Source organism: Solea senegalensis, linkage group LG1 (assembly GCF_019176455.1).
Source record: "Solea senegalensis isolate Sse05_10M linkage group LG1, IFAPA_SoseM_1, whole genome shotgun sequence".
Lineage (NCBI taxonomy): Eukaryota > Metazoa > Chordata > Actinopteri > Pleuronectiformes > Soleidae > Solea > Solea senegalensis.
Genome location: NC_058021.1, coordinates 24,542,432 through 24,555,346, shown reverse-complemented (window position 1 = coordinate 24,555,346; position 12,915 = coordinate 24,542,432). Strand labels below are relative to the sequence as shown.

Sequence of the window (12,915 nt, the reverse complement as noted above, 5' to 3'; positions counted from 1 at the left end):
AACCCGAACAAGGAATGATTTATGGAAATAGAATATACAAATCACAGAAAGGAAAATGTCTATTTTTAATATACTGAGGAACAGCATACTAGTATAAAGACACAAACTTAAACACGTTATATTCAGGGGAGAATACCATGGCTCAAATACAGTAGAACAACCACAGTGAAAACTATGAGATCTTCTTAGTACAAACAAGCCGGCAAAATAGAACTTCACAGAGAGTTAAGAATGAAAGTAAAGTGAACAAAGTGTCCTTTACTTGTATATTTATTGTATGTTCCATTACTGGCTCTGGAACTGTGACAAATTATCTATGTAATACACCCACACCATTTATCAATTTTTGATTAGAAATCCAGACTCCAAAAGAGGTGGACTGACACCTAAAGGCCACCAATGCTGCTGAATATCACTATAAAGAGGAGCAGAGGTAGAGCAATATGTAGGTTAGCATGCTTTTTTTTTTTGCTATAACCAAGGACTTCATGGCCCTGCTGTTCAGTTATCAGACCTTGATGAGGTGATCAACAGGAATGAAAACTTTGTGATCAATGGTAGATGGAGATTAAAAATGAATCAGGGGTTGCAATGAATTCAGCAAATATGCACAGCCCTCATTTGAGAGGGAGGCATGATAGTGATATAGAAAGCATGACAGTGAGACAGCACAGCTGTCTTTTCATTCATCTCATCTCACCTATTGTAGATCAACTAAGACATCAGTGCAAACATTTTGCATTCATCCTTCACATTCCAAGCTAAGGTCCACCTCTTTCAGTTCAGAGAACACTTTTTTTAAGGTTTGCGGTGATTGTTACAATGCAAAATTAGTTGTACACATAACTATGTCTTACCTGAATGAAAGGGACCCCAGAGCGCTCAATGGCCACCACACCCACTGTCTGGCTGAGCTCCAGGTCCAGGATGAGGATCTCTCTGGGATAGAGCAGCAGCATGTGGTTCCTCTTAGAGGGCAGGTACGACAGCTGCAGACAGTCATTCAGTGTCACCGCTTCTGCACTACAGTTCCACAAAGAGAAACAGAGATGACAAGGCACACAAAAAGAAAAAGAAAATTCAAGTCAGTGTTGGTGAAAAATAATTGGTTTGTGAAACAGAGAGGGTAAGCCATTTTAATTCATCTCAGGTTTTGAAATGAAGCACCGTTTCTACAGAGGCTTTAGCAGGGCATCAGCTGCATCTCTAAAAGTAATCAGTAGGTAGTTGAACTTGTATGTGAAAGGTAAATTCCAGAGATTTAGCATAGTAATTAAGTATGTTGAAGCTAGTACAAAAATGTGTATTGACTAAAACACATCATCACACATGGACACATCATCTAACATATAATGACAACACCTTGTCAACAACAACATGAAAATGAAATGATTGACATCAGTATAAAGACAGAAATCTTTACTTGTGCCTTTCCAAACAGAAGACTGAATAAATCTAAGTATTATTGTTGTGGTATATGTGTGTCATAAGCAAATAAGGGAGAAGTGAATCTGGGCTAACAGTGGGAAGCTGGTTAATTAAGGAGGCCAGTAGCAGGCAGTAGATTGAAGACAAAAATCATAATTTGTAGAGACCAAAAAAACTGTTTAGCCAAATCTGTTTGCTGCTTCATTGTTATGTATTTAATTAAATAACTATTATTATCCATGGCAGCTGCCTGATTTCTCAAAACATAGTAGCTCCGTTGAAAAGGAATAAGTGGCTGATTTTCTCAGAATCCATGAGCAGGGTTCATAGCCATAACTCATTCCTACACATCCATTCCACTAGGTCACAGTGAGATCAAATACAGTAAAAGAGAAGACTAACTTCAAATCACTATGGAGATCATTATCATCTAAGGGGGGTAGCAGAAAAATGGACTCAGTAGGGAAACCTTTAGGAGTTGCTGAGCTGAATCACCAGCTCACTGAAGTCAGGCAAGGGAGGGAGAGAGGCTGTGATGACTGAGCCAGCAAAGCCAAAGTGGCAATATGAAACTGTCAAAGACTTAGATGCAAGCAAAGGATCTTCAGAGAGAAAAAGTAAAAAAAAAAATATTTATACAACCCACACCCTTCCAAAACATGCAGCTGTCCAATTTCCATTTTTAAAAACATCACAGACTCCCATCTTTCTCTCTGCTGAAGGATAGAGCAGTCAGTGAATCATACATAATTATACACAGCTATATGCAATGCATACAAGTGCAAACAGTTGGACAGCACAGAAAACAACCTCACTGGACTGAAGTGTCAAAGAATCACCCAGCCTCTGTTGTTTAATCAAGTTAAGTAAACAAACACTAATCCTTTTCTCTACTTTAACTTAACAGTAAGACTGTCCCCTTATGGTCACCCAGAATAATAATTAGTATATCGAATGAAGTTCACAGTCTGGGAACATTTTGAGAGAGTGAAGGATGATCCCAAGAAGGTGATGTGCAAGTTCTGCAAGCAGATATTTGCAATAACATTTTTGCAAGTTCTAAGTTGTGTGATGACTGATGGTAATGTTATTCAGTTGAAGTCTAATAAATTCATAAAATGTTGCATAAATACAGTGTTTCCCCGACACTTTCAGAATCAGAATGTTACTTCTTTAATTGCTTCGTCTGTGTTAACGAGCCGCAGGCTTCGTGCTCTACTGTTGTAAGATTCATCATTAAGAAACTATTTATAATTTATTGTGGTGGTGTTACAGTTTGATTAAGTACTGTGTTGAAAATCAACTAAATGTTCAGTCTACTAGCTGGTTGATCTTACATTTGCTGCGGTGTGCGTCATGGGTGTGCGCTACTACGCTTGCTTAAAATTAATCATTCAAAAGCTCATTATTATAAATTGTTAAAAGTTCTAAGTATGATGCTCTAATATATTTAAATTCGACAAAATGTTCAGATCCTCTTTGCTGATTGTTCCAAATCATTACAGAGCTGTTGATAAACAGCTCACTCCGTGCATGGTGCATCTGTTTAATGTTGGCTATTAATTAATTAAGGGTTAATTTTAAGGTTGATTTAAATGTTACTGATAAGATCCCTTCTCGGACCTGGAGCTCAAACTTTTGTGTTGCCAAAAGTATACATATATTTATATATGTAGATATATATATAGATATATATAGATATATTTAAATATTTACATTAAAATCTTCAAGGTCGTCGATTAATTACCAATGGCCTAAAATGACGACCAACAGTCGACAAAGAAAGTCCTTTGTCGAGGGCAGGCTACTCAAAACCAGATTCTCATTTCATCAACAACATTATCACTTATGTAAATTATTAAATTATTATCCAAGTTCAAAGGTTGGGCATGCCATTTATCTCATGTGCCATGACACAATGTTGATCCAATCAAGTGGACATAATCAAGAGATAATTCCCTGGCTCTCAAGAATTATTTTTAAAGAACTATAAATCATTCTTAACATAGCAGCCACTCAAGAAGTATTAACAGCCCCCAATGTCTTTCTGTCATCTTGAACAAGGGCCCAAATCTGTACTGGCTAACAACAAGATTAATAGCTGCCCAATCAGACACTAATGTATATGATATAGTAGTGCATTCATTGAGTTTCTGACAGTCTGGAAGAGCACAATGATTAACCTGAGCCAGACAGAACAGGAGAGGAGCGATACTGTCGCACCCAACACGATGAACACTTGAAACCCAACTTGATATTTAGACAAAGCAGGCTTGAAGAAACATAAAAACCAAGGTAAGGTTAAAGGGTTTCACATACTAGTATTAGAAGCCACAGACTGGATGGACATGGCAAGAGAAATAAATTACATTACATGTCATTTAGCAGTCACTTTTATCCAAAGCGACTTACAATAAATGCATTTAAACATTTGGGTACAAATCAAATAAATAAAGAAATACAAAAATAAATAAAGTGAAGTGTGTGTTATTAGAGATACTTGGGTGGGTGGACAGAGAGGCCGGAGTGCTGCTGCTATAAATATGCCTGTTTGACAGTCACAACTGCTCAGGCAGGAAGCTACCAGCACATCAAATAAGTCTTTGTTTCCTTATCCATTGCTACTTTTTGTAAGTAATGCCTTGTGTAGTTTTTCACAAGATCTTTCACCTTTTTAATGTTATAAAATTAAGCTGGCTCATACGCTGTATGCATTTCAGGACAACAAAGCACTAGCACAAGCAATACGTCTTTACCTTCCTTTCCTGATACTTCATTTATCACAAGATTTTTGTGCAAAAGATATGTCAGTTTTGTGGGTTTTTTTGTGGGTTTTTTTTAATTATCACTTAATCAGTCAGTTGCACACCACAGACAGACAAGTCATTCTATGCAGTTCAATCACAAATAATAATCCTTCCAGTTTCAACCTTGTTGCTCGAACCCTAATAATTCAATTCACCATAAACTCACACACAGCCTGTTATTTTATCCTACAATAGAAACTTCGTTTCTGCGCTCTATCTTATAAGAAATAGATAGAATTAAAAACCCACCACCAATGGTTAGTCTAAAATGTATATTTAAGAATTTAGGAAATAGAAACAGGAAATAATATATTATTTGATGTAAACATTTACATGAATATAATATATGTGATATTCTAAATACTAGAGACTATTGTTGTCATTAGTCAAATTTACTCATTTTAGTGTCAGTGACAAAACATCTGGACCAACAGGGATATATACAAGAATTGCAACATGTGTGTGACTGAATATGAAACAAAACAGGGGAAATGCTCAACAATACCAGTCTTCTGGGTATGCATTAATAAAGAGCATCTCAGTTTGCCCTGGTAAAAATATTATGAACCCAGCCAGTGAAATAGAGTATAACTTAGTTGCTCTTACGTGGGCTTTTCATTGGTGATGAGTACTTTGACCTTGTTGAGGGCCTTCTTGGCACCAGTGGGAACTGGGGCAGTGGCAGGAGCAGGTTTGGTGTGGGCAGGGCTCGCATGGGGGCTGGCAATGTAGACCTTTTTGCCAGTGCTGCCCGGGGGTTTGGAGAAGGAAAAGTCTGTGATGAAGACTATTCCTTCACTGGTCAACACTACAGGAGAGAAAAGACGGTAAAGACTTTTTACATATCACAGGTGGCTACTGTCTGTATTCTACAAAAAACTTTGACCTGTCACATGAAAAAATATTTAAATGTTTGTCTTAAATATAGAAAATAACACAATAACAGTTTAGTTGTTAGAATAATGGAATGTCATATATATTTGTAGACATATGATCTGATATTGCATCGAAATTTGCATGAGTTTAAAGAATTCTAGGCTTCAACAAGCTTTAGGCTTTAATAGCTTCAGCCACATTTTTGGTCAGTATGCCTTTCACCTACATGCCATGTTGGATGGGTCAAATGGGTCAAAAGAAAAGGAGAGGATGTTTTCAGCATAGCTCTTCTTCCACAGCTTTGTTCCAGTGTCTCCATTCCACAGGACAATGTAGTTGGGAGGGTGAACGGCCAACAGCAGATCACGAGACGCATCCTGATTCCACAGCCATTCCAAATCTGACAGGGAGAAAAACAGAAGAGAAAGAGGTAATGAAGAGGATAGAAAATGATTGTGCAATGCAGCAGAAGGAAGGACAGTGAGTGACGGTAAGAGCATCCTAATGAAAATAAATGGCTAACAGCAGAGCAACAACTCGAAAATTCCTCTTGGCAGCAGTGGCAAGTCCCATTTGTCCCATTCCTGTGTGGAGATGGGTATGAAAAAATAAATAAATTCAAGCCTGGTTTACCTTGGATAGGTTTGGAGTGCTCCTGGATCTCACAATGGGCAGTACCACTGACCACATCCCACACTATTATCTTCCCTGAGGCATCTCCAGAAGCAAGCCGCAGACAGTACGGTGAGCTCAAGTTGTGATAGTAGTTTTCTCTAGACCATTTCACCTACCAAACACAAAACAAATGTAACTATGTGGCATAATGTATCTTTTTTGCAGAAGATGATGCATTTTACAGTAGTCTTCTTGCTACCTCTCCAAGTGGCAACAGAGCATGTCCATGTCTAAAGTGTCTATTTCAGCTTTTTCTGAAATAAATTCAGGTAATATTTTAGGTAACTGCAAATGCAATGTGGGCTTAATGGAGAAAGACCCAAACAAGCAACACTGAAATCAGGCTAATGCAAGGTCTACACTACAACTCCACAAACAAGCTTTAGTTTAAATAATGAATTATCTTTCTGAAACTGTTCCCGAATAGACGTGTCCTTTACTGCGGTTAATTATTTTTTTTAAGTGAGCTTTCTTGTGTCAGGCTGCAGGGTGAGGAATGACCTGCTGCTGTGGCAGTGGTGCTTCACAAGATTAAAGTGTGCTTTGGAGTGAGGAATAGGAGCCTTGGATTGAGCACAGGCACTGATAATCACTGTAGAATTTATTGCCCATTATTTACCCTTCCACAAAACACACACGCGTGTGGGCATACACACTCACAAAAAAAACAATGAAACAAAAGGATTCTCTATCAGTACAACCATTATACGTGTTACTTGAGTTGAAGCAGAGCTAAATATGTCAATAACTTATCTCAAGGTGACACAATTAACATTAATGTGTGCAATAATTCTCCATCAGCAACCATGTGTTTGAATTTCACCTGGAAATTCCAAAAGCATCAATAATCTGAATATAAAGAGGCAAAAAGAATTAAGAATACAAAAGAAAGCCTACGTACTAAAACACCAAAACATAATGATTTGTGCAACACTTGTGGAAAATATCACTATGATATCAAAAAAATTTAATTGAATTAATCACTCTTCATTCAACATAAATTCATTTTGGTGAAAGACATTCACCAAAATTCATTTATGTATAGTATACAGGATATACTGTGTATATTCTGTGGGTTGTTTGCTTTTATCCAAATTTTTAACTTATTGACATCTTTAAATTATATTTTGCAGCCAACAGAGCAGAGCTGCTACCAGTAGTTGAAAAAACAAACTTTTATAATGAACTCGTTTTTGTACACCATTTGCGGGCCACATTTTTATTAGTTCCTTTTTAAATTGGATGATTTTGTTTGTGTTTTTATATTCTTTTATCTGTGAGAATTAGTAAAATTGCTATAGGCTGTGGGAAATTGGAATGGGAATGTTCACAGAATGTTCACAGAATTGAGAAAATAATAATAAGATAAGATAAAAAAAATTAAATTGCTGTTAGTTGCAACCTACAACAGAGCTAAACAATCACGCTACTATAGTTAGGTTCGGAAACTCACCTTGACCACGTTGGCTTTGTGCCTTTCCAGAACCTGGATGGTCTGAGCTGTTTTCGGATCAATGATGAGAATACTTGAGTGACATCCCTGAGCTATCAGCCCCTGCCAACCCCTACAACAATGAAGGTCACATGGAAGAAGAGGAGTACAACAGTCAAAAATCTGAATAAGGTACGTGGGGGAGCCAAGAACTACTTCGACAGCACATTAAATATAGTGTCCGTAAGCAGCATACCATGAGCAAAAACACAAAGTTAATTTTATGGATATAGTGAGACAACATCAAATAATTCAAATAAATTCTTTATTAGACACACAACAAGAGAGTGGTCCATAGCACCAACAGAACACAATACGATAGCAGAAATAAAGCAATCATATGTCCTGGTACTAGTTTATTTACAACACCCTATTTATATTGTGCTTAATAAAAGTAGTGACTTCAGTACAATCCCAACTTCACAGGAATCATTATTATAATCCACATAAAAATTTGAAATCCCACTGGAAGATAGGGGGTTATTATTCCTCTTAAAACGTATTCATGCAGGCGGTCACACTAGTTAACATTTATGTGCTTACCATCATAAGAATCCTAGCATTGTGTGTGGGATAAAGTCGTGTATGCAACCATCGTTAGTCGATTTTAAACTCTCTTTAAATTCTTAGATGAAGCCACAATCTCTGCCGGATTGCTGCTGGAAGATTAGCCTTGTGAAATACATCAGGCCCAGAAATGTCACATCACATCACATCACATGACACAAGATATCCTGCAGATCTCTGTATTGTTCGGAAAAAATACACACTACCTGCTCAAATTAACACTGTCATCGTTTTAGGAAACAACAAAGGGAAAGCACACAATGAAACGCAAATAATGCGATTAACAGTTCGTTTACATTCTGTATTAGTCTTGCATCTGAATTATCCTGCTTTATTTTGCTAGCGGCAACAGTGCACTACTCACCAGTCCACCGCGGTTTTATTCTGCAAATTGAGAGTGCCAGTCAACGTTCGAGCCGCGAGTTTGATGTTGACGGTGTAAGGAATCATTGTTGTTTGTAAGTATTTATGCTACATTCACGTTTGTTGATAAAAAAAAGCTGCTAAAATTAACTAGCTTCTCGGCTCTGTTGTGAATTCTTACAGGAAGTGAAATTGTGTCTCTACAAAGATTCCCGTATGGGAACAAATCCTATCGTAACAAGGTTCCATAAGTGACACTCCCGTTTCTTGATACATTTTCACTTGAAAAATGAACCCCAATCACAACTTGAAAATCACTAAGTCGAATAAACAATTCATTCTCATTTGTAACTGCATGTGCAATGAATATTTGAATCTGCTTGTTTTGTAAAAAGAGTGACAATAAAAAAACTAAAAAGGTTCTACTATTATGTTCAAAATATCAGCAGAAATGGCATGAATATATATGTATATATATCTATATATATATAGATATATATATCTATATATATATATAGATATATATGTACATACCATCAATTAAATACAACAACAAATAAAATAAAAAGATATGCCACAACGTGTTTGTTATATATTATATCAGCCCTTTCTTCTATGAAATTCTAGATCTTATGAAATCATAAATAATATCCGGTCATAACATGTGTCCCAATAATGTAGTTTTCACCCTCACATTCCCTAAAGTTAAAGTTACCTTATTTGCCCCTTTGTTGCTGATAATCAAATGCACCTTGTGATAAAGAGGAGTTGGAGATGCAGAGACATGATCATTGTCATCTTACTAAGTGCAGTAGATGGCTGATGGCCACTGCAGTTGTGCTACTTAAATATAAGGTCAGCTACCTGATATATCTGTTGGCAGTTCAGACTCTCAGATCTTGTTATTTGGCACTGCTTTCCTCTCTGCAGTCCCCACACAAACTGGCATAGTGGGTGATAGTGCACCACACAGCTCCATTACACCTGTAATGAACTGAGTACTGGATTTCTGTAAATATATTCTGATTTAGACTTTGTTTAACAACAGGCCACACTTAATTCTCCCTCAGTAAACCCTGTATTTGTTCATACTTTCTTTGGCTGCCAGAGTTCTGCCATACTTCTTTCTGCTAAAAACATCTTTTTTTCCACAGTAACTTTCTTGTTATTCACAGAAAAAGATTTAGAAAACACATACTAAAGAAAATCTGTTTAGTGAATTGTTCTGATATAACAGCAGACGTTGGCTAGATGTTTGAGATTCTCAGGAAAGGTGAACTGAGGCAAAGAATATGCAGAGTCAAACAAGGCATGTCAAGTAAGGAAAAAGAAGCCATAAAAGTAATTGCTTTTTCATGTAATCAAAGAAAATATGATGGTCAGGGTGAAAGAAACATTCAAGTAGCTTACACGACTGACAAGTGTTACATTTCAGAATCAGATTAAAAAAAGAAAATTGCAAGGACAAACTCATAGTGAAGAGAATGGATGACCTAGACCATCATTAGAGCTGTTCCTATTTGTCTCCAAGAGGTTTTTGTTTATACTGTATGTTGTATAACACATTGTACCTGTAGAACAACACAATCACCAGTGTGTGTTTGTATTTTACTTGTGTCTTGTGCGTTTGGAGTAACATTCTGCGGTAGTGCTGCCATCTTGGCCAGGTCACTCTTGAAAAAGATAGAAAAATAAAAATACCAGTCGCTTTAATGACAGGAAACAAAGCAACAACACTTTTCTGGCATAAAACTGAATATGTCTGTGGGGGATTTGTTATGGTCTTCAATACAAAGTTATGTTTTTGAGTGTGAAGGTTTTACACTTTTATTTGAATGACAACTTTTTTGATAATTAGTTTTTTTCTAAGATTCAAAAAACTTGTTTTCCCTTCAAAATATCTGCAGTCCTCATTCTGTCAAGTGTCAACTAAACATTTCCCAAAACAGATATTTATAAATAATAAAACTAAGATGGGCTGACAACGAAAGCACTAAGGACAGTTACACAGGAAGAAATCAGTAAAGTTTAACTTTATTTCACTTTAAATTCTTCCAAATCCAGCGCAGGTAATCATGTTTTTCCACATTGATAAGAAAACCAAATTAAATACTTTATCTAAGGCTAGGTACTAAAACATTTCACACGCACACACACTTCTTTATGTGCCATAGCCACCACAGGGAGATTAAATAATAGCTCTAAAGATCTTTCTTAAAATGACTGACAATGGAGATAGTGTTGCATTACCATACTAATATACAAATCCAGATTTAGGGAAATGTACATGGCAGGAAAACCAAATACACAAGTTTCACAGCTTCTTACGTCATGAATGAATATTGGATTTTGTTAACAATCCCCTGCTGCACACTGATTTGCATGCTAATTTTCTGCTGGTTGCATCTCACTTTATATCCTGAGCGTTTGACACTCTGCACATTCAATGTACACATCCAGAGTCACATGTATTACAATTATTGCAGGTCTGCTGTCTTTGGGCACACCACTAAGCAGACATTAAAATCCCAACAACGATTACTCACCAGCTCTGGGTGCTCAAATCTTAAATTTCATTCACATAGTTTATTTATCAAGATTTACAAGCTCGTGAATTTTGTTTTGACAAGTTAAAAGTGAAACGTATTGCCGATAAATATGATAATCGGAGGGTAAGATTAAATCTTTCCCATGCATACTGAGTGTCTTGCCACACCTTTCTGTAAGGGGATATAGTGTGTCCTTTATAAGTCTCTCTCTGCAGTCACTCTAAGCAGTTCAACTTTGCTGCACATGAGCCTCTTAACTCATAAGCAACTGTGGCCGTGACTAGAATTTTGATGACAGTTACTTTAAATACTGTGCTGAGGAAGCCGGCAGATGTGTGAATGGCAAAACATCTTTGGTATAATTAGATAATTAACTCCCTCTAGGTCGGAGAATGTCAAATAACATGTTGTTTGTAAATGTGGGTAAAAAAGTGTCTACATGGCCAGAAGGAGCCACTTCAGCCCTGCAGGTCTGCTTCAAGTGCACAGAATGGAGTGTGCTGAGAGAAGCAGCTACTGTACCTGGAAGAATATACAGACTTTTTTATAGGATACATGGAGAAAACTGTATCCAGATGCACCAACCTAGTGTCATGGGTGATCACATCAGCAAGAACTCATCTTTCCAAGGCCTTAAGGAAAGCAAAAAAACCTGTATGGCCAGAAGGTCCACAACCCCAGATGTGGCAGGGCATATAGTAGGCTGACGGACTACAATGTCACTACAAAGACTAACAGTGGTGCTGTTTTGTGGATTTTTAGTCATCAGTGGCCCTGAGGTTGAGGGAGACATCAAGTTTATGTGTGTGCAAGTGTGCAAGTGTTTGATGACCTTACCCTATCAGTAAAGAAGACTCAACAACCCTTCACTCCTTGCAGAAACGGAAGAGAGCCCGTGTCCCACCACCAATCCTCACCACATGAGTGGTGGAGAGTATCCAGACCAGCTGCATCACCATGTGCTTTAGGATCTGTGAAGAGTTGGATTTTAGTCCCTGAAAACGTGAGGACAGCTGATCACTGAGGGTCACGCTGCTCCCACTCAGGACGTCTACCAGACACGCTGCATACAGAGAGCTTCAGCTATGACAAAGGTCCCCTCTCACCTCACAACACAGTTTGTTTATCGCTTTCCCATCTAAGGTATCAAAGCCCTTAACAGATTCTTTCCCAAGCTGTCAGACCATTAAGTACCCTGTTCCCACACAGTATCACGGCCCCATAATCAATAGCCACACAAAAGACTGTGCACATTAAGCACTGGTGCATGTGTGCTTTACTTCACTTTATTGCTTTGATTGCACTTACTGCCATGATTCACACAATTACTGATTGCATTATTACTCTTTCGGTGTGACTATTGTTTGTCTGCAATTATTTGCATTGTGAGAATAATAATAATAATAAAAAAAGCATACTTCTTAACACTTAATGTGCCGTCAGTTTATTGCAGGACTGTGGACAAAAGCAAGCCTGGCTGTGTTTGCTATAATGTTCCTCACAAAACATACAACACAAATAAAGACTAAATAAAGCTTCAGCTGAGCCACCCAGCTGGAGTCACTGTGTACTCATCTTTAACATCTTCTTGATTTTCAAAAGATTTCCCTCTTACCCAGCGGGCAAAGGGTACATGAGCGATGAAGCCAAGGCAACAAGACAATGGATTCATTCATTTCTCTTAAACTACAGCACTCCTCATGGGAGTTTGTTTGTTTTTCTTCTTCTTGTTTTGTTCTGTAAAGTTCTCATTACCAGATGAGCCCTAATGTTGCCCATGAAGCATGTCAGAGCCGCACGAATGGACCAGCTTTTTGAATCACGCCTCCAGAATGCATTAACAGCTCTCCTCCATATTTCAAACTGTCTTGCCTGGCGGTTACATTGCTGGCTGTCAGAAAAAAAGTTATGTCACACTTTGAGAAGAGAGAGATCCCCACGAGACATTCCTGACTTGACTTTTATCATGCAGGCAATCGAACATCTGCTGCACTACGAATATTAATGGGAGTCTGAATGAGTCATATAATAAAGACATCGTCACCTGTGTTATTGGCAGCACCGTGTTACTTCTGCTGGTATGAATTTGAAGGTTAGGTAACGTTTTAGGCTACATAAAATAAAATCAAGGAAAATTATACACATGCCTTTTAAATGA

At 37.6% G+C, this 12,915-nt stretch overlaps 1 protein-coding gene across 1 annotated transcript in view; it reads right to left on the bottom strand.

The window, feature by feature from the left end:
• The window catches only part of wdr11 (WD repeat domain 11), a 43,361-nt gene extending 34,960 nt beyond the window's left edge, over positions 1-8,401 (bottom strand). The window contains exons 1-6 of the mRNA XM_044028260.1: positions 8,210-8,401; positions 7,240-7,351; positions 5,745-5,898; positions 5,338-5,511; positions 4,842-5,043; positions 858-1,023 (exon numbers count right to left, since the gene is read on the bottom strand). Of these exons, the coding sequence (XP_043884195.1) occupies positions 858-1,023; positions 4,842-5,043; positions 5,338-5,511; positions 5,745-5,898; positions 7,240-7,351; positions 8,210-8,295 (894 nt within the window). The 5' untranslated portion in view covers positions 8,296-8,401. The remainder of the gene's footprint in view (positions 1-857; positions 1,024-4,841; positions 5,044-5,337; positions 5,512-5,744; positions 5,899-7,239; positions 7,352-8,209) is intronic.
• Between the last annotated feature and the right edge of the window lie 4,514 nt (positions 8,402-12,915).